At 37.2% G+C, this 25,551-nt stretch overlaps 1 protein-coding gene across 2 annotated transcripts in view; it reads left to right on the top strand.

Annotated features, from left to right (window-relative positions):
- The window catches only part of LOC108709590 (CUB and sushi domain-containing protein 2), a 599,445-nt gene that overhangs the window by 429,877 nt on the left and 144,017 nt on the right, over positions 1-25,551 (top strand). For both annotated transcript variants that reach the window (XM_018249580.2, XM_041584029.1), the window contains 2 exons: positions 17,040-17,366; positions 18,966-19,160. In XM_018249580.2, the coding sequence (XP_018105069.2) occupies positions 17,040-17,366; positions 18,966-19,160 (522 nt within the window). The remainder of the gene's footprint in view (positions 1-17,039; positions 17,367-18,965; positions 19,161-25,551) is intronic.

Here is a 25,551-nt window from a genome sequence, read left to right as displayed (position 1 = left end):
ATTTTATAGCTGCTACTATGAAATGTGGCCCTACATTTCGACATAAATTTCATACAAAGCTGCAGACTAACCATATTTGATATCTACATGTACATTAAATCATTTTGATTTTTTTGGTGTTATCAGTCTATACCAGTGCATACACAATATCCTCATGGCCATACATAATGCCACAATCATAACTGCTAATGAAAGTTGCTTTCTGATCCCAAATATGCAGTCTGTCATATTTTGCTCAGAGATAAACTGCTCATATAATAAATATAAAATATGTTATAATGTTCTTTAATCTGTATTTAAACAAATTCTTTTTTTTTCTTAATTAACTGTAAGAAAGTAAAAAGCAAGAACATGACCAATTTTTTACACTTTTTTTTAATTATTCCAATTCTACAATTCTGTAAGAAAATGCATTTCAGATAAAATCTGCATAGTCTGCCAGTGAATATATTAAATGTTTTTCACAAAAATGTCAAGAAATGGTTTCATGCAATATAGTTAATACTGTATTCTGGGTATCTTGCTCGTGCCGATTAGAAAATTGCAACTGAGCACGTGGAAGAGCAATAGCCAGTAACATTTCCTCCAGGGGGCATAGTGTTCTAGCTTTGTATCATTGCAAATTACACAGTTGAGCAGATATCAGAGGGACAGCATAATATCTATGAATATCTATGAATCATTTTTACATGTAAAAAATTGTCATATTGTTCATTCTCTTTAGACAGGAACACTTATAAAAATAAATGACAATGAGTATGTACGTATATGAACAAGCCAAACATTAGGAATCATTTATGAATCCTGCACAGTGTGCAATGTGCATACATTATTTTATTACCCACAATACGTCATTGTTTCCCAGAATTCCAACATCATTGCAGGCACCTTCAAAGTATGCACCAGAGCTTGCACAATTTACATTGTTGACTAGTGTAATACAATGTAATATATATACATGTGTAAGATTTAACTGGTCTCTTTCATTATTGAACTTAACTGGTCTCTTTCGTTTTTGAACTTTTCATTCCCTGTCCTTACTTCAGTACTGAACTTCTCTTTCCCTGTACCTTTACGTCTACCCCCAACTGCCCCCACAGCTTTGTGCACCAGGATCTACATTCACTGTTAATAAAGCACTTTTCTGTGATCTAAATTACATAGAAAATCCTTCTTGTGAAAATAAAAGTCCTAAGCATTCCAGATATAGGAAATCCTAACTTACTATGACTTAAATGGGTGGTTCACCTTTAAAGTAACTTTTAGTATGTTATAGATTGACCAATTCTAAGCTACTTTGCAACTGGTTTTCATGATTTATGTTTTATAGTTTTATAGTTATTTGACTTTTTCTTCTGATTACAAATCGGCGTCGCTGATCCTTTCTAAAAATCAAATGCCCTGTAAGGCTACAAATGTATTGTTATTGCTACTTTTTATTACTCATCTTTCTATTCAGGCCTCTCCTATTCATATTCCAGACTCTTATTCAAATCAATGCATGGTTCTTAGGGTAATTTGGACCCTAGTTACCAGATTGCTTAATATGCTTAATATGCAAATTGAAGAGCTGCTGAATAAAAGGCTAAATTACTCAAAAAACACAAATAATAAAAAATGAAATTGCAAATTATCTCAGAATATCACTCTCTACATCATACTAAAAGTTATCTCAAAGGTGAACAACCCCTTTAAGGCAGTAATCCCCAACCAGTGGCTCGTGAGCAACATTTTGCTCACCAACCCATTGGTCTCGAATTGAGTGCTTATTTTTGAATGCCTCCCTTAAAGACAAGTTTAGTTGCATAAACAGAGGCACCTGTAGGCTGCCAGTCCACATAGAGGTTACCAATATTCAACCAAAGACCAAATTTGGCATCCCAATGCATGCTGATGTTGCTCTCCAACCTTTTTTACATTTGAATGTGGCTAATTGGTTAAAAAAAAAGGTTGGGGAACCCTGACTTAAGGAGCCTGAAGGAATGTGGAACTCCAGAAAAACCTTTTAAAAATACAGTTTCTGTAATATGTGCTGATGCAGGTAGAATGGGGGCACAAATCTCACAACAACAAATGTCAATGACATTTCTGTTCTGTTCTTGACATAACAAGTTTTACTGAAGTCACAATTCTGATGGTGTTATTGTCTTCTGCCATTGATAATGAATGACTATATTTTGTTTTTCTTGAACAATAGGTAGCTGTATGTCTGGCATTTGCATAACTGTTGTGCACTTATTTTGCACTTGAGGAGGCAGGGTCTGTATTGTGTTAATGATGGTTTACTGCACTTATTGGCCCCTTCATGATTTATACAATTTTCTCTTCTTTCAGGCAGTGCATAGAGTATGATTGTTTTTGTGGAAACTGATGGTGTTCAGCCACTTTTGATCTCTGTAAAAGTTTATAGTGCCAACTATTTATGTAAGGATGATCTATGTTCCAGGCACTGAATCAAAATATGCATTCACGTGCAATTTTCACAACTACTACTATGCATGCTATGTATCTGTGCGTTTCTTCACGAAATATAAATCTCATAGTATTTTCGGTGCTGAAGATGCCTGATTCTTGGATTCTTTTCTTTAAACTGTAAACAGTTAATTAAGAAGTATATGTATTAAGGGTCGAATTTTAAGTTAAAGATGTTCAATTTTTTTCTTAAAAAGCCCCCAGTCAAATTTTAAGTATATAAGAATTTAAGGGAGTTTAAAAACCCAAATGAATTCAAAGTTCAACCCTTGATAAATGTGCCTCAAAATGTCAAAGAACCTGACAGTGAAATCTAAGAATTAAATAATTGTAATTATTATTATTGCCATCAGAACAGTTACATCCACTTATAGGTCATAGGCTTTGGCATTCTCTAACCATTTCATATTTAAAAATGCAATTTTTTAAAACATTATTTCACCAATTTATAAGGCAGTGCATAAAAATAGGTTTATTTCACTACGTGTAGCGGTCACTCCGTCTCAATTTCTACAATAAGTGATTGTTATTGTATTGTGTGTTCATTTACTCTTCATATTGTATTTTTTTTTACTCCTAGTGAAATCTGAGGGGGATTTATGGAGTATGGAGTTGGAAAACATAAAAAAATATGACCAATTACTTTCATACAGTATATAACAGGGCAGCAAAATATTGCCACCCGTTATGCCAAAAGAGCATAATTTTTTTTGCTGCGTCTAATGTACAATGTTTAATGAAGCCACTGATATTTTATGCAGTATATAACAGAGAAGCTGTTGTACAAACAGGGTTTAACAAAAACGAGCTACAAACTTTATTTATCCACGTTTCGACCCTCACAGGGGTCTTAATCACGATAAAAACCCCTATGAGGGTAGAAATATCAATCTGGTAAGTAAAGTTTCTCTGTTCGTATTTAAATGTTCTGAGGCAGTTTGCAAAATAGTATATATATATATATATATATATATATATATATATATATTGAAGAAAGAACAGTGTGTTGTTATATTACAGTATATGCATAAATGACGTGACGTTTCGGTCCCCACTGGGACCTTTTTCAATACATACAGGATATATAGAAAGAGAGAGACTCATAAAAATTAAGATGCTTTTTTCAGGGTCTTCATGAATCCATCCAGTTGCTTCATATCTACATAACACATTTTTATGTCCTTCATTCATTTATCTTTAGTTATTCCATATTTATACAAGCATCTAACATTACCAGGACTAGAATGAAAATAGTTAAATTATGGAGACTTTAGATTGAATATGAGACGCATCAATGCTGATACATATACTCTGTGTCTTTGGATAATTGCATAGTATCTAGTGAGCTAATGAGAAGGGTTGCCGACAGACATGGGAATTAGCTGTAATTATTCATTGATATCTCTGGGTTAGAGCTGCAGTTCACTTACAGGGGGAGAATATGAATGTCCCCCTTTATTTGCAGCAGAGATGATTATAATAACTGTACTCCGTAACACAGAGAATAAAGTTTGTGTACAGTGGATAATCAGACATGCACAGAGTTATTATTTCATGAAAGGAGCATCTCAGGCCAAATAAATTATAACTTAGGAATGCTTTGTGATGCATAGTCATTTTCCTTGACTATCTAGTTTGTGACATTCAATTAATCTTACTTATTTACCAAAAGCAGAAATAAACATCTAAATAAAGTGGGTTTACAAATGCACATGCTTCTAGAAATGGTTTACCAAAACTGACCTTTACTAAGGAGATACCAAGAGTGCTGAAATCTAGGCACCATGGTAATAAGTGCTGCATTTTAGGTGATTTCCCTGTAGTTGTGACTATTGTAATTGCTTCTAATCAGTACCTCTACAGAAATAAAATGGTCAAATCTAGAATATACAATATGTCTATTATAAATAATAATATACGTGTAACATGTAAGAAACTTATTGATAATTGCTATGATTACTGAAAGGCTCTCTCTGATTTTCCTGAACAACAAGCAATGGTCTTAGAAAACATTTGTGTATGTAGATAAAGCCGCACCTCTCACTTTTCCTATGATGTTCCTTTCTTGGTGGTGCAGATCTCTCTAGACGGTCAGCACACATCAGTACAGTGTAGAAAATGTTAAGAGAATCACACAAACACCATATGTGTTGCAGATGGGGAGCTTACCACTTTTATTGTGAACATCTGTGCATCAACTTAGAAAACATTTGCTCATCTGATCTTAGTTATACAGAGGCACACATTAGGACTTCAGGGACACATGAAAGTTTCATATTTGACCTTGGTCAACGTTAGTCTTGGACGAATTTGACCCATTTTGTTTCGTCAAAAATTTGCCGCAGGCAAAATGTCACTGGCGCACTTGGTGCACACAAATCTTTTTTGACGCGCGGCAAACCTTTTGGACACGCAACGCCATACAAGTCTATGGGAGTCATTTCTGTGTCGAAACAAAGTGAAAAAATTCGCCCATTCCTAACGCCATGGATAAAGCTCAAATGTCTGTAATTTTCACAGAAACTGCAGACAACTGACCTTTTAGCAGCTTTGTGTTGCTAGTATACTGTATCAGACTGAGCTTGTAGTTATTTGCTGTACACAGTTCATAGCACAATTAATTCCTGGACCATTCTGTACTCTATTACAATATGCCAATCAATCCCCACCCAGACCTACTTCCCATATGTTGTTAGTGTTGCCACTATTTAATTTATGGCTTCTGCTGTCACAAACTGCTTAGGACCACGGGTAAAATTTGGTCTACAACAGTAAATTATCCCCATTGCCATAATTTGACCTAAACTGAAATGATCAAAAGAATGCTTGTTCATGAACATTGCTGTAGGGCATGGAAATCAAAATTGTGATTTCGTATGTAGTTTTTGGTTCAGACTCTGTGATGAAAATTATAGTACAGAAAGGGCACAATCTATACCTCCCTGCACTAGTGCCCAAAGACAGCAAAGAAGTAACCAGATAACATCAATTCCTCAGGCTTCCTGTTTTCTGCTGATGAGGCTGTACACCGTCTGGGCAGGAGCCTTTACTTTTCAAAGTGGAAAGTAATACGTTTATGCAAAATGACTTTCCTAAGCCAGGGGCATAATAATACGTACTTTAATATATACTGGTTATACAGAGAAAATTCAGCATGTTCCCTATTTTAATTATATTTAACCGAATTTTACCTCTGATTAGTTAAATACTGCTGAGTTTAAGCATTCACACAAATATCTCACTTCCATAGTCTCCCTCACACAGAGCTACCAGTCTGGATAAACAGTGGATGTTTGAGAGCTATTCTGTTTAAACATTCTGTGTTCTCTTTACCGTAAGGAAGGGTTCAGGCTGGATACATTAGTCTAACTTGTTATTGTAAACTTCCTTGTCCCATAGAGAAGTCAAGTGTTTAAGAAGATTTACTTATCAGTGTTTAGGGTTTTTCATTGGGTTTCTCAGTGTGAGTATTAGGCTTAAGATATTGGAATTGTGCTATATAATACACTACAGTACATTCATTAAACTGTTTGTCTCTGTGTGTGGTGAGAGCTTGATAGCCAGTGAATAAATACAAGGTAACCACAATCTGTGCATTGGGAAGCATGTGATACACTGTCCCTGAATGCATTGCAGCCTCCCGCAATGCTTAAGGCCCCAGGCAGTTGCACCTTCTGCCCCATCAAATGGTGCTGACACAATGAATATACACGATAGACGTTTATTAGGAAAGTTAGGGTTATGAGATATGATGTCTTTTGCCCCCAAGTAAATCACAGCTGAAGATAGCCACATCCCAGCTGTGTGCCAGTTTGATGTCTTTGCAAACCAGTTCACAAACCTTCTCATCCAGCTCTGAGTGCCTGGCCCAAAACGCTGGTATGTAAAGTTGTTATATACACAGTGGCCTTTCTGTTTTTTATATATAAAATAACTGTAATTCTACTTTCCATTGTATATTTTGTAAGTTGTACTGTATACCTGCTTACCATCCACAGTTATGATTAGGCTTCTTCCTTATCCACAGTATGAAATCTGTATAAAAATATGAATATGAATATCAATGACTGTATCTTTTTTCAACTTTAATAATAGCGGCCGATTGTTACCTAATTTGAATTTGTGTGTGAAGAAAAAAGTGTTATGTGATAAATCCAGTCTTCCTGAAAAGACATTGTGATATATTTTACCATGCATGCCAATTAGCAATAATATCGATAGAGAAATTAAAATCTCTCACCCATGTGTATAAGAAGCACTATAAGTACTATTAAAAGGGTCTACACACATAATGTAGCTGTGTGTAAAACCAAGACACAAACATACACAGATATTGTCTCGGGTATGAAGCATTTCATCAGAAGGTCTGTGCTGTACAATACAGATTGTTAATATATTAAACATGTAGGAAGGTGAGTGCACAATCATGCTAGGCACAGAATGTATTAAAGCAAATACAATATGCCCAAAATCAGTTCAATACAGGTGTGACGTCTGCCAGTACGTATTTTGTAGGATATGCAGCAAAGCATTGTAAATTCTACTGTAAAACTGTGAAAAATATCTGCCAGTTCTGATTTGAAAGAGATTTCTCTGTGCTGAGTGTACAGTTTGGCTATACAGGTATGGGGTTTGTTATCTGGAAACCCTATTTCCAGAAAGCTCCAAATTACAGAAAGGCTCCCATATACTAAATTTTAATCAAATAATCAAAATTTAAAAAACTATTTCCTTTTTCTCTGTAAAAGTAAAACAGTAGCTTGTACTTGATCCAAACTAAGATATAATTAATCCTTATTGGAAGCAAACCCAGCGTATTGGGTTTATTTAATGTTTACATGATTTTCTAGTAGACTTTTAAAGGTCCAAATTATGGAAAGATCCGTTATCCGGGAAACACCAAGTCCCAAGCATTCTGGATTACAGGTCCCCTACCTTGTAGTTGCAAAGCATTCACAGAGGTGGTATGGGACCTGTTATCCAGAATGCTGGGGACCTAGTGTTTTCCAGGATCTTTCTGTAATTTAGATCTTCATAACTTAAGTATACTAGAAAATTATATAACATTAAAAAAAAAAAAAAACAGGCTGATTTTACTTCCAATAAGGATTCATTAGATATTAGTTTGGATCAAGTACAAGGTACAGTTTTATTTATATAGGGAAGAGGAAAATCGTTTTTTTTAAAAATGTGGATTATTTGTATAAAATGGAGTCTATGGGAGACAACCTTTCCATAATTTGGAGCTTTCTGGATTCATGAGCTATTCATTAGTAGGCTGTAGGGATGCACTGGGGCTCACTGATAGTGATGGGTGAATTTCTCTCAAAATTTAGTGAACCGTGGACTTTGATACCGGCAACAACTTTGACGCCGGCGACATTGGACGCCCATTAAAATTAATGGGCGTCCGTTAATCATCGCCGGCGTCTGAATTGTCGCCAGCATCGAAGAATTTTCGCTGCAGATTTGCAGAAATGTGGAAATTCGCTGTTAGGCGAATAAATTCGCCCATCACTACAAGTTGCAAAGGGGCATGTGTGGAAGCAAGTACCTTTATTAGACTAAACTGAATTTACTTACCTAACTGTACAGAAAATTAAATATCAAAAAGTGTGCTTCTTTTTAAATGGTACACTTAAATGATAACTTAAGAATTGGTCTAAAGAAAGTAAGAGACAGACAGAGAGGTCTGTGTTGAGTATATATGTATATGTAAATATGTCAAAAGCAATTTGGGTCAGCTTTGGCCCTTTCTGTGACTGAGCATTACTATACAAATAATGTAAAACTCTTCTCATTTTTTCTTGATACACACGGCTCTTAGATATTTTCCACATAATGGTTCAGTATACTGTATGTGCTAAATAATCAAGTCAATAAATAATTAACAATGCACATTCAAAAGAAGTGAGCTATGAGCCACATGGCAGAGCTGTGTCTCCCAACATGGAAACTCTATTACAAGGAACATCTTGAAGCAGTCAAGATGAAAATAGACTCTTTTTAATTATGGAATTCTGTTTGTAGCTTTTTTTGTAATGTGTGGTTTTGTAACTCATATTTGATAATGTAGGTTATAAACCATTCAAGAATGAATGAATAGACCTTTTTTTCTGTTGGAATTGCTAGACTGAACTCAGTTCTGCTCCTACAACCTTGGGATGGACAAGCAGCAGAATTAAGTCTTAATTCATTCTATCTGTCTATCTATGTCTGTCTGTCTGTCTATCTATCTATCATTTTTTAGAATTTGTGTATAATGCACAATTGCAACTGTTCTACTGTTGTTGTAGCTGCCCAGTCTTGTTTCATTTAGTGACGTGTAATTAAGTCAAATAATCTATTTAGCTTCACCAAGAAGCAGCAGTGAAAATTATCATTTGAAAATAATGTAAATGTCTGCATTATGTTGAACCACTGAGACAATTAGTAGAAAGTTGGATAACTCTGGCCACATTGTATATTCAGTGTACAAGGGAGTGTTTAATGAAAAGGCACTAAGTTTGTCCAGGCATGATAACCCATACCAACCAATAAGATGTTTGCTTTTAAAAAGGTGACCAGTAAATAGTACAGTACCCGCTGGTTGTTTGCTATGGGTTACTGCAGCTGGGTAAACTTTCAATTCATAACCCAGACTATTTATTTTGTGAGTTTCAGTTCCGTGCATGTGTTACTGATAACGTGTGACAATCTGTTCAGTGTAGCAGGGTGTGTAGAACTAGTGTGGTTGACTACTGTGGTTAAGAAATCACTGGCAATCAAAGGGCAGGTGCAAGCAGGGACAATCCCTTGCGTTTATTAGCAGAAAATGCAACGTTTCGGAGTCAGACCCCTTTATCAAGCATGACATTTTTGTTGCGAGAGAAAGCTATTTAACACCCCCCTGCGTGACATCATACACTCATCATCAATATTAGCATAAGTAATGAAAAAATTAACCCCATAAATGACAAATAAAAAACCAAGTGAATTATACAAAAATTGGCATAAAAAATGACATAGAAAATAGTTATCTCCGTTTATCACGAATTGATATAGTCCCATAAAAGTTCATTTATTAGCTGGATAAAATCATTTGTAGAAAAAACTTTATAGAAAAACTTTACAGAAAAAACTCCACAAAAATAATTTTTATGGTAATGTCCAAGCAATACATTTACAGAGCAGTCTCGGTTATCAGGTATAATGCAACACAGGAGACCAAAACATTTCTAACTATGTATCAAAGGTAGCTCATCATATCGCAACATATGTATCCTACATGTTAGCACATTTTTAGTACATTTTTAGTAACACTCAGGGGAAAGAAAGTATCCAAAATTGGTTAACGAGATACGCTGATAGTCACATGGCATAACCCATAACACACAATGTAACAATCATAAATAAAGTAGCAAAAAGCTAGATACAATGTGTCTATTAATATCTTACCCTACTTGAAGTGAAGGGAAAAGGGAAGCTGATCCTATCACTGCTGAAGAGCGAGAAGAGCTTTTCATCTGACTAGTGTGGTTGACAGTGTATCAGTGTGTGTAGAACTAGTGTGGTTGACAGTGTATCAGTGTGTGTAGAACTAGTGTGGTTGACTTTAGGCTGTAGCACACCAATGTGATAGACGGCAGTTTCTGAATAAAATACTATCCAGAGCATGTTAGGCAAAGGGCAGAACAAAATGGCCAGCTATCTGTGAGGCTTCTTTCCCAATTTTTTGAGTTTGAAGCTTTGACCACTGATGCGTTTGAAGAATTTTCTTAATCGTTTAGTACGAAATTGTGATTTTTACAGCAACACATTCAGGAGATGTTTAGTCTGAATGTGCAGTCTATGACATTAAAACCTCAAAACACAGCTCCTGCTAATTAAAAATTGATGACAGGTAATAATTGTTTGACGCACACGGGCTGGCAGTATTCACATCTACTCTCGTCATAGAATAAGGCTGCAGGATATGAATCATGATTTTAGTTCAGGGTTCTGTAACATTAAGAAACATCTCTATTATTAACATGTACAAAGCATAGGTCCTCTGCATGACCACTTGCCAATGGAAACATGACAACAGAAACTACCTTTTCCTGTTTTATTTAATAAACAACAATAATAAATACATGTAGATATTGAGCTAAATTGAAGAGACAATGCCCCCAAAACTTCTCTGATGCCTGCTTAATATCTAGAACATATGCTCATGCTTCTTTGAGTTTAGCCTATATCACCATTTTGATATATAGGCTCTATAAGTGAACTTTTCATAATCATTATTTATAATCTACTACTAAAGGAATTACAGTGGGGAGGAGGGAAGATACAGAGTGCAAAAACAGGCAAAAGCAGCTGGTTGTGCATCCAGAATCGAGTGCAAAGAGCTGCACCTGTTTTTATATACAGTGCATTCTACAGGAGCAGCACATGGATGTGATAATGGAATCCGCTGGCATGCCCCTACCTTGCATGCCATAGAGGACGTGCAATTCACCCTGTACTTAGGGGTCCGTTTACTAAAGCGTGGTAAAAATATGCACACAAAATATAGACAAATTTGTCGCCAAATATGTTTTCGCCAGTTTACTAACCTGCGGTAAATATAAATGTGTGAATTTTCTTGCGCAAAAATATGTTTCCGACAGTTATCGCATTTGCTGAAAATAACGCTACATACACATTAACGCAAGAATATTCGCAAAATTTTACCGCCACCTATGTAGTGTCGTAATAGTATTTTTTCGCCAGAAAATTCTCAAGTGGCAGGAAATATCCCATAATACTTTTTTTTTTTTTACCCATCATTCTTTGCTGACTGGAGAGAGATCTGTAGCTATTACTGACAGGATGTTTTGGCTTCTGCTTCTATCTGCTGCAACAGCAGCAGTTTCAGCTCAGAGGCGTATTATTGGCAGCGGCATCACAGTCCAAGGATTTGTCAGCCTCTACGCTTTTTTGCACATCGCATATTTATTAACAAATGGTTGTATTGCCCATGTTTTTTCCTGAATGCTAATATATTGCACTGCTCTGCCCGTCTTTCCATTTTTTGCGAATTCGCATTGAGAATACATTTTTGCAAATGGCTCGAAAATGAGATGGGTGTTTGTGCGAGTGCGCCCACTGTGGGTGGTTGTTGTGCAAGAAAATAGTGTTGATAGCAAAACTGTTTTGCAAATATTTTCTCTGCCACCAAAGTTGCGGGATAATTCAAACTCAGAGTGTGCACATAATATTCGAAATTTGCAATTGTTGCCATACTGTATTTAAAAAGCTCTTATAGACATTAGCAGTGTGAAAAAAATTTGCAATTCTGTTTGCACACTCTTATTCAGCTTTATAAATGTAACCATGTGCAGGGCAAATATGCAAACCAATCTGCCCTGTATGAAGTTTATAAATGAACCCCAGTGAGAGTGATTAAAGGAACAGTAACACCAAACAATAAGGGGGTCATTTACGAAACAATGAATGCAAAAATCATGAAAAAAATCACACATTTTTCAGAATCTATTAAACCCTGAGGATGGAAAAGTCTGAATCTGAATATCCGGCATCTTAGACCTATCGAGGTTGCATATAAGTCAATGGGAGAAGTCCCAATAATTTTTTGATGTGAGCTGGTTTTTTGTGCAATACCCCATTTTCGTCGTTTTCGGGTGAAAATTCCAAAAAAAAATCATGAAATTCATGAAAATAGGATGGAAAAATTCAAAAAAGTCGTGAAATCCGATTTTTTTCCTGCAAAGCAAATTTTTGGGAAAATGTAACAATAAATAAGCGTAAAAAACCCAAGTGGATTTGATCGGAGTTTGTAGCAGAAAATATTGAGATCAATTCGAACTTTGATAAATACCCCCCTAAAAGTGTTATGAAAATGTAGTGTTGCCCTGCGATGGTAAAACTGGCGTGTTTGCTTCAAAAACACAATTATAGTTTATATAAACAAGCTGCTGTGTAGCAATGGGGTCAGCCATTCAAAGCTGAAAAAGAGAAAACGCACATGATATATAGCAGATAACAGATAAGCTCTGTAGTATATAATGAGATTCTTCAGATTCTCTTTCTGTTTTCTACTGTGTACCTGTGCTTGAATAGTTGCCCCCATGGCTACACAGCAGCTTGTAATATTAACGAATCAGGCAATAAGCACATAAGCAGTTTGATACACGCCCCTTCTTTCAACATAAATTAAGCAATACAAAATAGTGATTTAAGGTGGCGAAATGTCGAAGTCGAAGTTTTTTAAAGAGACAATACTTCGATTTTTGAATGGTCGAATATTCAAAGTATTTTCAATTCAAATCAAAGTCGAATTTGGCCTATTCGATGGTCGAAGTACCCAAAAAAAACTTTGAAATTCGAAGTTTTTGAAATTCGAAAATTCACTTCGACCCTAAGTAAATGTTCCCCATAGAGGAATTGAATTTACTTCTGTTTTTGCTCGTGGCTTTTCCGAATAACTAATGTGTACAAGGACTTGTGTCTCACACCTCAGTGCAGGCTTGTTACCAGCAGATTGTTTAGGTTGTCCTACTTTCCATTATGACATTCTTGCATCATCATAATGAGAAGATTCAAGGGCAAATATTATTTGTGGCTCCCTGGGTATATTTCATGTCTGTATATTATTTATTGTGCTGTGCATTTGAATGGCACAACTGAATAATGCACAAAACAGTGTGATAGAATTATCTGTGCCAAAAACTTACAGACATTTACTTAGAGCACACATTCGAAGTAATGGAATCTTTATATCAGGAGCTGTTTCAGGTGATCATCTGAAATGAGTATCTTGCTTGAAATCATTTTATTCTTCAGGGAATCTGGAATGGAATAATTATGCCTGGAAACTATGTACAAGGTTGTAGGGCAAAGTAATGAAGTCTTGGGGAATGTTGTTTTTATTTATTATTTCAAGTCATAGAGGTCTAATCATCAGGTGTGAAAGCATGAGAGCATATTGTTCTTTGAATTTATCAAAGTGAATTGTAAATTTCTATGCATGAAAAATGTGTGAGACTGTTGTTGTGCCCAGAACACCTTTATATGGAAATTTACACAGGACTCTGCTGCATATGAATTCTTTGCACATGAGTACACTCACTCATTCATGATACAATTATTTTATACATCTACATTTTTAAATTAAGATGAAAATGTTTGGTGTTATGTAGGCCTCCTTTAATTCATTGCACTAGATTTGCATATACATGTTCTTAAATAATGAAACTTTCTTCAGATTCCAATAGTATTTTATGCATACCATTTTTTTGGAATGGTCCTATTTAGAGGCTTGATATCAATTTTCCTCCAGTCTAGTAAACAACGTAAGTGTTCTAGACTGGTAAATAAGTACTATTGTTTTCTGCAATGAGTTCCTACTTCCTTACCACGTAATATCCAGTATTCCCCATTAGATAGTAGGTGTCATATGCAGTGTGCAAGACAGGGTGCAAAATACTGAGTTTGGCAGAGTTGTATTTATGAGGGCAGGAGGGAGGAGACACTTAGAAATTTCACTACCAAACCCTACATGCCCCCCAACTTGCATATCATTTACATGAAAAGATTAGGGTTTGGGAGTGGCCTGCTCTATGGAAGGAAGTAAGGCTTAAATGGCTTAAATACACCAGTGTAGCATTTTGCACCTTACGTCAATGCATGAGGTGCAATTTTTTTATTTTGTTGGGTTTTTTTTGCAGTCAAACTTCAGATAGAATAGTTCTCTCAATGAGCACTAAGGGAACCACTTGTAAACACCTTAGTGCTCATGCACTTCTGTCCAGGGAAGTATTTTATCTAAATAGAAAACGATTTAAAATTTTCGCCAAGGGTATACTCAGAGAACTGCCATTTTGCATCAGTTTAGTAATATAATCTATTCTAAATAATCTATTTGATTTTTAAAAATTAATACATTGATGTTTCCCATGTAAATTCATTGAAAAATTGTGGTCGGCATTGGGCTACAGGATAGCACCTGTGCAAAAACTGAACTAGAGACACTGCATAATGAGGTACATTCACTGTTTACATTAGAGAGAAGGTACAGTACCTGGAGATGAGCTGATTTTTCTCCAGATACATTCAATGACAAAACAAAGATCTCTCAGGGGAACTTTTCATCCTTTGGCCAGAGTGGTTAGCTAGAAAGTATTTTTTATAGAGAAAATGATTTCTTTGATGAAGTTTGTAAGAATAAAGAAACATACTTAGCTTTATTCCCATTCTCTGCATATCTTGTGCTCTGCTAATGCCTTCAAGGCCTGTTTGTGAATTGTTTGTGATGTACAAAAAAAGTTGCATACAGGCAAAATTTTGACATAGCAAATTGTTTATAATTACCGTAGTGCTTTAGTACGAAAATTCGTCAACCCACTAGTATGGCCAAAACGCTGGTTCTTAAACACTAATTATGAATAAACTTTGTCTTTTTTTTTGCAAGTCTTGTGCTGTGACAAACTTTTTCTGTATACATATACTGTATTTTTAGCTTGAATATTGTCTCTTTTTAAACCAGGAAAAGTAATAGATGACCCCTGTTTTAGGCTGCATTTAGTTGTATCATCTTTTTTATATTTCCAATGTTGTCTGCTGTAACTTAATGAAGTTGTGCTGTGTGTGCCAGTATGTGCATGTATGGGTGGCAAGAAGCAGTCAAATTCCTACAGTAGAGTTAAAGACCAAGAATCTATCACTTTCCAAGGGCTTTTGTACAATTAAGTTTTTGTAAGGCTTATGTACCATTGGCTGCTGCAGGTGGTGTTGGCAGTGAGCACAACTATATTGAAAGTATAATACCAGGATGTCCAGCCTGCAGCCCTCCAGCAGCTGATAAAAAGTTATCAAAAGCATTAGGCCTTAGGCTGCAGGGGGATGCAGAGTATAAATGATCAACAGCTGGAAGGCTACAAGCTGAACATTGATAGTCTATGGCAAAAATCTATTTAAAAGAATAAGAAAAACAAGTCCAACAGATCACATTTCTGGACTAAAATGATGTTTGTGATGAAGCTTGACATTTTTACTTAAGCACAATAAGTGATAATCTGTCCATTGTATTCATAATATATAAACAATCATTAGAAATATTTTTCATGTGAGAGAGCAGAAAGCCACGGAAGCTGATCACATTGTCATAGAATGCTAAGTAATGGGAAAACAATGCATTAAAGCATCCCCTGCTGTGAAAACATTGGCATTAAATATGTGTATTTGAAAGAAAACTGGGAAATGTGTGTGGGAGGGTCACACTGGCACCATCACGCTAGAATTTTTATGCCAAGCACCAATTAGAGATCAGCAGAGTCAAATGGAACTAATATGCTAATAGGTGCTTTGACATTTGCTCAATTGTTTCTCCCACCAGACTATCATAGAAAGGGAGGAGGCTGTTTTACCTCTGTTATGAAACATGACAATTGGAGGTCAATCCAAGATCACAGATCTGAGTAGGACTTCTGGTATTGCCTGTACTCTTATAATCTTTAAAAAAATATATAACTCTATCCCTAAATACACAAATATCATCCTTATCATGCTTTACTGAGCCAGAAATACTCTTTTTTTGTGCAGAACATGCAGCTCTGTGTTTATATTCATTACCATGAATTATAGTTATTGGTTGGCTTCTGAACAGAAAGTCCTAAAGTGTTATTGAGGAAAAGTGATTAATAACAAAACCAAAAAACGACAGGTGCAAAAAAACAATGTGGGCTCTACCTAAGTTAATGGAATTATAGTAGAGCAAAACATTAGTAAAAGGAGAGGATGTACTCACAGTTCACCCAAGTCCACAGGTACATAGCCATAGGAAAACAACAATAGTTGTGAGTCCCTCCAAAAATCAGTCAACAGTAGTAAAAAATACAAAAAGTTTATTAGGACATAGGAGACAACAGCCTAACGTGTTTCATGCCTATTGGGGCACTTACTCATAGGCTGTGTGTATTAGGCCGTGGTCTACTATGTCCTAATAAACTTTTTGTATTTTTTTTTAACTACCTTTGACTGATTTTTGAAGGGACTCACAACTATTGTTGTTGTCCTATGAAAAGAGATTAATACCTATTAAAAGTAGCATTTTTAGATTTAATTGTGAAACACACAATATAAGGTCAGCTGATAAAACCTCTTATTCTCTAACTATTCTTGTCAATTATCTCTGAATTTAGTTTTAGTTTAACAAGCTTTGAATAGTCTAATGATAAAGATGTACAGTTTTAGCACATGATTTCTAAACTTGGATCTTATCCCCTGATCTGCATACTGAAAAAAGTTTTCCAGTGATCTCTTAAAAACTGCCTAAACAATGCAATTTGTTAGAGATAAGGGAGCAGATGCAGATTGCCACCACTGAGCAGCCCCCAGATATGTGACCCCTTTGACAGCTATTTAGAGGACTGTGGTGTGCTTCAAATTTATGGATATCAGCTTTTTCATATATTGTTAATATTATACTTTTTAATCCAGGTGCATTATTGTTCGACATCTTTACTCTGGTACAGATATATTCAACTTGGTTGAGCTTACATTTCTAATTTGTTTTGCTTACCCTCCTCTCTGAAATCTTGCAGTCTCCTGCTTCTTTAATTTCACAACACCATCTGGGAACGTCCTTTCTCCAAACTATCCTGAGGAATACAGCAACCACATGCACTGTGTCTGGCTGATCATTGCCAAGACTGAGAGCCGAATCCACCTGGCATTTAATGACTTTGACGTAGAGCCACAGTTTGATTTCTTGGCAGTGAAAGATGGAGGGAATCCGGAGTCACCTGTTCTGGGCACTTTTTCAGGAAACCAGGTGCCACCATCACTGACCAGCAGTGGACATGTTCTAAGACTGGAGTTCCAGACTGACCACTCTACTGAGAAAAGAGGCTTCAACATCACTTTCACCAGTGAGTCTGACATCAAAATGACTTATACAAATATGTGTTTCTTCATAATAATGATAAAGAGAAGTGTGTTCCATGCAAGCTTTACTAAACTTATGGTAACCTATACAGTCTTTCAACAAAATGCTAGCCTCTTGCCTCTAGTTTGCTGGGTTCCCTCCATGTACAGACTTTATTGTAACATCCGGCAATGGATACCATACCACAGCACACTAGTTTATGAAAATAAAAAAATCAGGGTTAAGTGCAGCATTTTTTACCAGACTTCAATGCAGGCAAATTGCACCCATTGCAAAAGGACCCACCATTTCTGAGCCATGGCTGGGTGTAAACAACAGGGTTCCCTTGCACATCTGCACAATGCACCTTGTGCACCTTGTATAAACAGACACAATTAGGACATCATTGTTAGGCACAAGCCAATAAAATGCCTAGAAATTGGCATTTATATACATGCAGCTAAGTGTAATTGCACCTATACTACTGAATGAAACCCATTGTTTCTTTATTATCCCCACCAAATCATACAGATAGGCTGCTATTCAGTGCACTTTTAATTTCTTAATTTCTTTCCAATAACTTGTCCTTTCCCATTTGCATCGCCCTTGTACACATGCTCAAGTAACATCTATGGTATTTTGTGAATATACCCTTAGATGAACTCTGTTCACAATGCTTTACAAATAGATACAGTTATTCCTTATATAATGTTCAGTGGACATGCTACAGAAATGTGTTTAATTGAAACGCCATTTCATTCGGGTAATGTTGTGAGCATAACATAAGAGACTGACTTGCTGTGACATACTTTACTTAATGCCTTCTCCATAAGCCTTGCTCCAACATTCGTAGATCTGCCCTCTGAAGAACAAGATTAATTTAGACAGCAATATTCATTTTAAATCTGAATCTATCTCTGGCCTCTCTTCTCCATCTGCTTCATTAGATGCATCCAAAAACAACATTTGGGTATTTCAGACTTTTTTTTTGATGTTAGAAAAACATCAACTGAGACAGCTAAACCTTTGGAATGAATTATGATGAATGAAAGTAGATCTTGCATTTGCGATATTTGGCAATGTACTTATTTGCAGATATGTAGCACTTCAAACCTTTATGAAAGCTCTTTTTAAAAAAAATTATAATTATATATATATATATATATATATATATATATATATATATATATATATATATATATATATATATATATATATATATCACTTCAATTATTCAAACTTATGCTGGTTAAAACAATATTTTCAAATAACTGAGTTTTCATTAACAGAGGCTGACCTTTCTGTAATTTGTTTACACAGTGTATTGTCTAGTGTGGGTTAAATGTATACTGTAGGTAGTAGAGGTAAATGATATCGGCTTACCGGCAGCTTGCTTTTATCTCTCTATTGTGGGGGCAATTCTGCAATTAGTATATTACACAACCATGCTATGTGGCCAAAGCAACAATGGATAGATAAAATATGAATTTATAAGTAATGTAGAAATAAATTAATGTCTTCTGCAATGAATATTTCATTTGCTTTAAATACAAAACATGGAGGTAGACAACCATCTGAAATTAACTAACACCTGCTTCCTCAGCTTTCAGACATAATGAGTGTCCAGATCCTGGAGTTCCCGTAAATGGAAAACGTTTTGGGGAGAGTCTGCAGCTGGGGAGCTCTGTGTCCTTCCTGTGTGATGACGGCTTTATCCGGACTCATGGCTCAGAGACCATCACATGTGTCCTGAAAGAGGGAAATGTTGTGTGGAATAGTGCAGTATTGAGATGTGAAGGTAATGTACCACCTTGAACTACTTTCTAATTGCACTGTGCCCATTGTATCCATCTCCTGTTCTGAAACACACACAAGGGGAACTCTGGAGCTACTGCCACCTTCAAGCTGGTGATGATTCCAGAGCTCCCACTATGGCCTGAGTCAATAGGTGCAGCAGACTTAAGATCATTGAATGACACACAAACACTGCATTTGTTTGATAATAGAAGCAAATACAACAATGTGTTTGCTCAAAGAATACTGCTTTGTGGATTAAAAAACATACCGAATTGCATCTTAAATGTACTTTTAAAAAAAACTCATCCCTCATTGTTAAGATTTAGTTCTCCTGAGAGAGATACCCTTCAATAATAGACAACAGTATTTTAAATTCAAATTAGGAAGTTGAAATGAAGTTAACTCCTAGACATAGCCTGGGTGCCTTCAGATCCTAATTTAATGTAAGGGAAAATAAAGTAAGGTAAACCTCACTCACACATGAGTTGAATAATCTGATCTTCTGTATCTTATTTAGCAGGACTGAGAGCAAATGATGTGACTAAGCTGAGAAGATATTTGCATGTGTTTGAATAAGTGATTTTTGATGCTGTTGAAAGAAAAATATATAATTAGCGTGGTCTCCTTTGTTAATAGTTTCTCTTTTTCTTGCATATACAAATAGGGATGTAGCGAACTGTTCGCCGGCGAACTAGTTTGCGCGAACTTCGACTGTTCGCGTCCGCCGCAAGTCCGCGAACGTCGCGCGACGTTCGCCAATAGGCGTTCGCGTCAAAATCGTTCGACCATTCCACCATTCGATCGCTAAAATCGAACGATTGTCGTTCGAATCGAACGATCGAAGCCATTGGATTGAATGAAATCATTCGATCGAATGGCTTCGATCGTTCGATTCGAACGAAAATCGTTCGATCGAACGATTAAAATCCTTCGATCGTTCGAATCGAACGATTTTCGGATGTTCGAAGTTCGCAAACTGTTCGCGAACTGTTCGCATTTTTTGCCGGTGTTCGCGAACGGCGTTCGCGAACACATACTCGGCAGTTCGCTACATCCCTATATACAAAGGCAATTCACTGGTGTCCTTATGTTACAAGACCAAAGGCATGAATTATGACCGAAGACAAAGACATTTTATGTGTGTGGACACAGGCACTCAATGAACATTCCTATTCACTATAGTATCAGATTCAGCCTTCTATATTAGCATTTCAACACAGAGAACACTGCCTGTGCTTTATGTGCATTCCACATTGTGACTGTGGATACCACATATGGGTGAACTTAGGGAAAAGGGAATGAAAACTAGAATGAAACATGTATGTTAACATTTTTATACATATTTGGAAATGTAATTCAGGTTAGAGGAAAATGTTAATTATATAGGAGGCTGATAAAAGAACCTAGTAATAAATGAAGTTCAATAGTATGCAAGAGTTGGGGAGACAGAAGTTGGAAATATGGTAAAATAAGCAGTATACATAATATGGGAGAATTATGATGAGATATAGAATGGCAGGAATGCAAAGTGGATGAACTGTTAAGAAGAGTTGCTGCTAAATGCTTGTCCTTAACTGTAGCCAAAAATGTTGGTCTCTGAAAATATATATCATAAGTCATCTGAATAAATAATTTTCATAATAACATTCTTTTTTAGTATTATGTGTTCTTGGGTAATCCTAGAAATTTGCCATGTAAAGTACCAAGATACACCCCTGGGATCATATGATTCCCAGTGCACACAAATAAACCAAAAGCACACATACATCGTGGACCACACCAGCCACTTAATGGATACAGTTCTGTTTTTAACTCCCATATTTCTTCTTGTTATGTTTTTTTGCATTATTTCTAGTCAGGTGATCTCTGAGGGAGCACACAGACTATGTGATGGCTCAAGGGAAAAGATGTAGGGCAATATTTACTGATATGTATATTCCAATTTGATGAGATACTTTAACAAGCTCCTTTACATTCCTAGAGTATACTATGAAAGGGACTCACCTACCACTATCTACATACCGCATTCACAGAGCCCTGTTCCCTGACTTCTTCAAGGGCTTTACTCCTTTAGGGCCTTTCCTTTAATGGAGCCCTAGTCCCAGTCTTCCCAGCAGACATCAACCCTTTTCATCAGAGGAAACGAAAGAGGAAGAACATGTGATGTCTTTCTACTATAAAGACTGTGGAAATAATGACACCCCCTGTCCAAATCTAGAACTGTCGGGGGAACACTTTAACCCCAGAATGGGAAACAACTCCCTGTTCCAACTGTAAAGGCAGGGGAATAAGAAACTGAGGATTTCCAAGCCATGGGTGAAGTTAACCCTTTAACCACCTTGGCAGGTATTTTCCGTCAAGGCTAGGGAATACTGGCCAGTTAGTAACCCTAAGGATTATGATGGGGGACAGTCTCTGTAATTCTTATACTGTTTACTCAGATAACCATCTCTCAAAACTTTCTAAGTAAAAATCAAAATATTCACAGATTCTGAAAACTTTGCGACATTCCTAATAGCAACCACTTTAATAACTGACACTGAAGAGAAGAAAACCATTCAGCTTTTGCAGCCAGTTGTCTCTTCAGCTGAATGAAGTACGCATAGTATCTGTATCCAATAACCAAAATAATCATTGTCACTATAATTAATGGCTTGGATAGCAGTGGGGTAAAATATTGTACTGTGTGAAAACAGAGAGACAAGCACAGTAACTACTAGCGTAACTACTATCTTATTTATGTAACCCTATCATGACACCTGTGCAGAATAGGATGTAATCCTCCTTGCTATGTGAAAGATAATGGGAATTTTGTGGGTGCCTTCACCCAATGGGCACTAAGGACTTACACCTCAGGGGGATTCCAATAGGGCAAATAAACACATAAGTTATAGTAAACAAATATAACTTGAAGAAATGTAAAATGCAATTACATATCAATCCTGCATGGGGGTACTCATGTGTTAAATCCCAACCCTGGCAAAGTCTTTCCCAGGACACAGTCCCACACTCCACTCCAGGGGAGCAAAGACAATCACAGTTCAGTCTCTTCCCAATAGCTTTTGATATTACCCCAGGTAGCACTACCAGCCTCAAAGTACCTCTCCTTTGAACAAAGTAGTTGCTCCCATGTAGCAGGCACATGGACATCTGTCCTCACACAGGGGACCACAAGCTGGAGCTTTCCAATACCCTTCCTCAAGCTAAACATGCACGTGGACTTGCACAGAGGGTACAGGGATCCAAAGCCACGCACACAAAGCCTCTTTCTTATGGCTAGAGCTCCAAAGCTTATCCGAAGCACGAGAACCCCACAGTCCCTTTCAAAGGAATCAGGTCACTAGGCAAGTCCTTTTCTTGATTTGCTGCCTCTAGGCTACAAACCTCTCCTCCAATTTGAGCTCCACACATTGCTTGGGGTCAATGACATCACCATCCCTTGGGCCTAGATTCCATGCACCCAACAGCATCCACCTCCTCCTGTGGTGGAAGGCAAATGAGGCAGACCACTTGGTGCATCTGCTTTATAAAAAGTTGCACAGCAGTTACATCTCCTGGTCAAATCTGGAACTGACAGACCACACTTCACAGGGGAAAAATAATCACTCCCCCTCCCATATCTAAATTAGGCCCAACTCAGCTGGCCACACCAGGAGATTTCCAACCTGTAGGGCATTTCCAGAACATAGGGGAAGTTAACCCTACATTTATTATAACATGGCAGATAGGACTGACCCTCTCCATGCTTGCTCGTAGCTTTACAGGACGTAGAGAGCAGGAATAGGGTATTGAATCATAATGTAGGGGTAAGAGGACCCTTTATTCTGACTCTAATTGCTGTGATAATTGCGGTAATTGACCAGCAGATGGCTCTGTTGTAACAAAATTCATTCATATACGCTACGTGTATTCTCTTACTGATGAATTTAAATTACAAAAGTGATTAGAATAGCACTCTTATCAGTTGCACATTCACTTATTTTAAAGGTTTACTTTAAGCAAAGGGAGGTCAGGTCTGCTGGATTGCAAACAGGTAATATGCCATAAAACAATGTGTGTGATCTCATGAAAAGGTTACGATAATAAAGACAAATGGTATACATGCCCTTCACCAAAATGTCCACACAAGCAGTGGTTACTACATAAACCATGATAACAAGTCCAGAACCCCCTAGAAGGTTCCAACTGTACAGAGTAAATAGAGTACACTACAGTATTTAATCCTTAATTGCCACACTCCTTCAAAATTGTAACAGATTCCAGTATCTACAAGGTTCCTAGCCTACATGCTGGCAATCTGAATACCTGTTAAGTGAGGAGCCACAGCTGGTTATAAAACGGTTAAAAAACTTGTTTTGTTTCTATGTTTATAACTTGATAAATAGGTGAGACATATTTATCTTGTAAACCTGCAATTATTCAGCATGCGCATTATTTACTGGACATTTCTAAGATGTTGATATCTGAATTCTGCAGAAATGTTAAGGATCTAACTATATGCTCAGCATTTTATTTCCTTATTATCACTGACACATTAAACTGCTCTGCAATTATGACCCTGTAATAATTGGTACTTATCACACACCAATGAAGACTGACAGTACGTGACCTTTCTATTGCTGAGACCTGTCGAGCTATCTTTGGCTTTTCAAATACAGTGACTTTTGACCCCGTTTACATATTGCAGATGCAATGGACCAAGCCTTCATTAAAGCACTTCAAGGGGAACTCTACACAATCATAACTTGAGCTTTTTGAAAAGTAGACATAATTTCAAGCAACTTTGTTATATACGTAATTAAAAAATATGTAGACTTTTCATGATTTTTAATAGTTTCTGACAGTTCCCTAAGCCTAGCCCCTGCTCTCCTGCTGATCTCTCTGACTACTTTGCTGAGCTAGCTGACTACTGTTACTTTGTATCAGCAGTACGGAACACATTTTAGGACATCCTCCATGCGATGTCCTACGGCTTACGTGCTTTTACCATCACTCACCCTCCAAATCTGCAGTCATACCTCCGTCCTCTACCCTCCCTTCTCAGCCGTCAACCATACAAACTCCGCCCTCAGCCCTCTGTCTTCCTCCCTCAGTCCTCCACCCTCTTCCCTCCGCCCTCAGCATTCCGCCCTCCTTGCTCAGCCCTCTACCCTCTTTCCTCAGCACTCAGCCTTCCGCTTTACCTGTTCATCTCTCCGTACATCGCACTCCGCTCTCCCCCCTCAGAACTTGTCCGTCAGTCTTCTCTCTAAGCTCCTACAGTTGTGAGCGAGCATTTTCAGTCCGAGAAAGCGGAAATGTGTTTAAAACATCTCTATCATAATACTAGCAAAGTGCGGAGGGATGAAGAGGTAAAGCGGAAGGCTGAGGGTAGAGGGCTGAGCAGGGAGGGAAGAGGGCAAAAGGCGGAGGGAGGAGGACTGAGGGCGGAGGGGAGAGGGCAGAAGGCGGAGGGAAGAGGACTGAGGGCGGAGTTCATATGGCTGACGGCTGAGAAGGGAGGGTAGAGGATGGAGGTATAACTGCAATTTTGGAGGATGAGTGATGGTAAAAGCACCCGATGCGGCATTCCTAAGCCGTAGGACATCGCATGCAGGACAGGTATTTCGCCGGAGGATGTCCTAAAATGCGTTCAGTTCAGCAGCAATCTGTCCTTTGCCTGCATCCTCCAAACCCCACAATTACCTGCACATGTGATTTCAATAGTGCAATGTAAGCTGTGGAGAAGTTGTTTGTAACATCAGTGTTTTAGTCCCTCCTTCCCTGCCAGGATTTCAAATGATGCAGAAAGAGAAGAATTGTTGAACAACTGGATTTTAGTGTAGAAATGGCATTTAATCATACTTTTTGAAAAACAGGTAACTCTGATGGGTATATTAGGGGTTTCTGTGTTATGTGGGCCTCTTTATGAAATTTTGGTTTGGAAGTCGGAGTTCCCCTTTCACTTTGGGTTATTTTCTCACAGGGACAGCAATTGGATGTTAAATGAAACCCCTGTTTAATCACTGATGCAAAAGTTCATAATAGATGTTTATGCATGCATTTATATTGGACTACTTTGGTAACACATGCATTACACATTGCATGCATAACTCCCACCAGGCCCCATTTATTTCTGGCCTTTGCAAGCTAATGGGCTTTCAGTCTGTTTGAAGCTGACCAATTCTAAATTTGTGAGACCTATGTACTGGGCAGGTTTGGGCTTTAATTAAATGTAAACTGTGTGGGTTAAGGTGGGTTGTGGTTGAAGAATGATAAGAGTATGGAACGTCCAGGTATTTTTCTTTATTAATAACTATAGGCATATAGTTACACTCTGTCACTACCATCACTCTCTCGTCACTTTACTACTTGCAATGGTTTAAAATGCAATGGGAATTTCCTACCACTTC

Source organism: Xenopus laevis, chromosome 2S (assembly GCF_017654675.1).
Source record: "Xenopus laevis strain J_2021 chromosome 2S, Xenopus_laevis_v10.1, whole genome shotgun sequence".
Classification (NCBI taxonomy): Eukaryota; Metazoa; Chordata; class Amphibia; order Anura; family Pipidae; genus Xenopus; species Xenopus laevis.
This window is presented reverse-complemented; position numbering and strand designations above follow the sequence as displayed.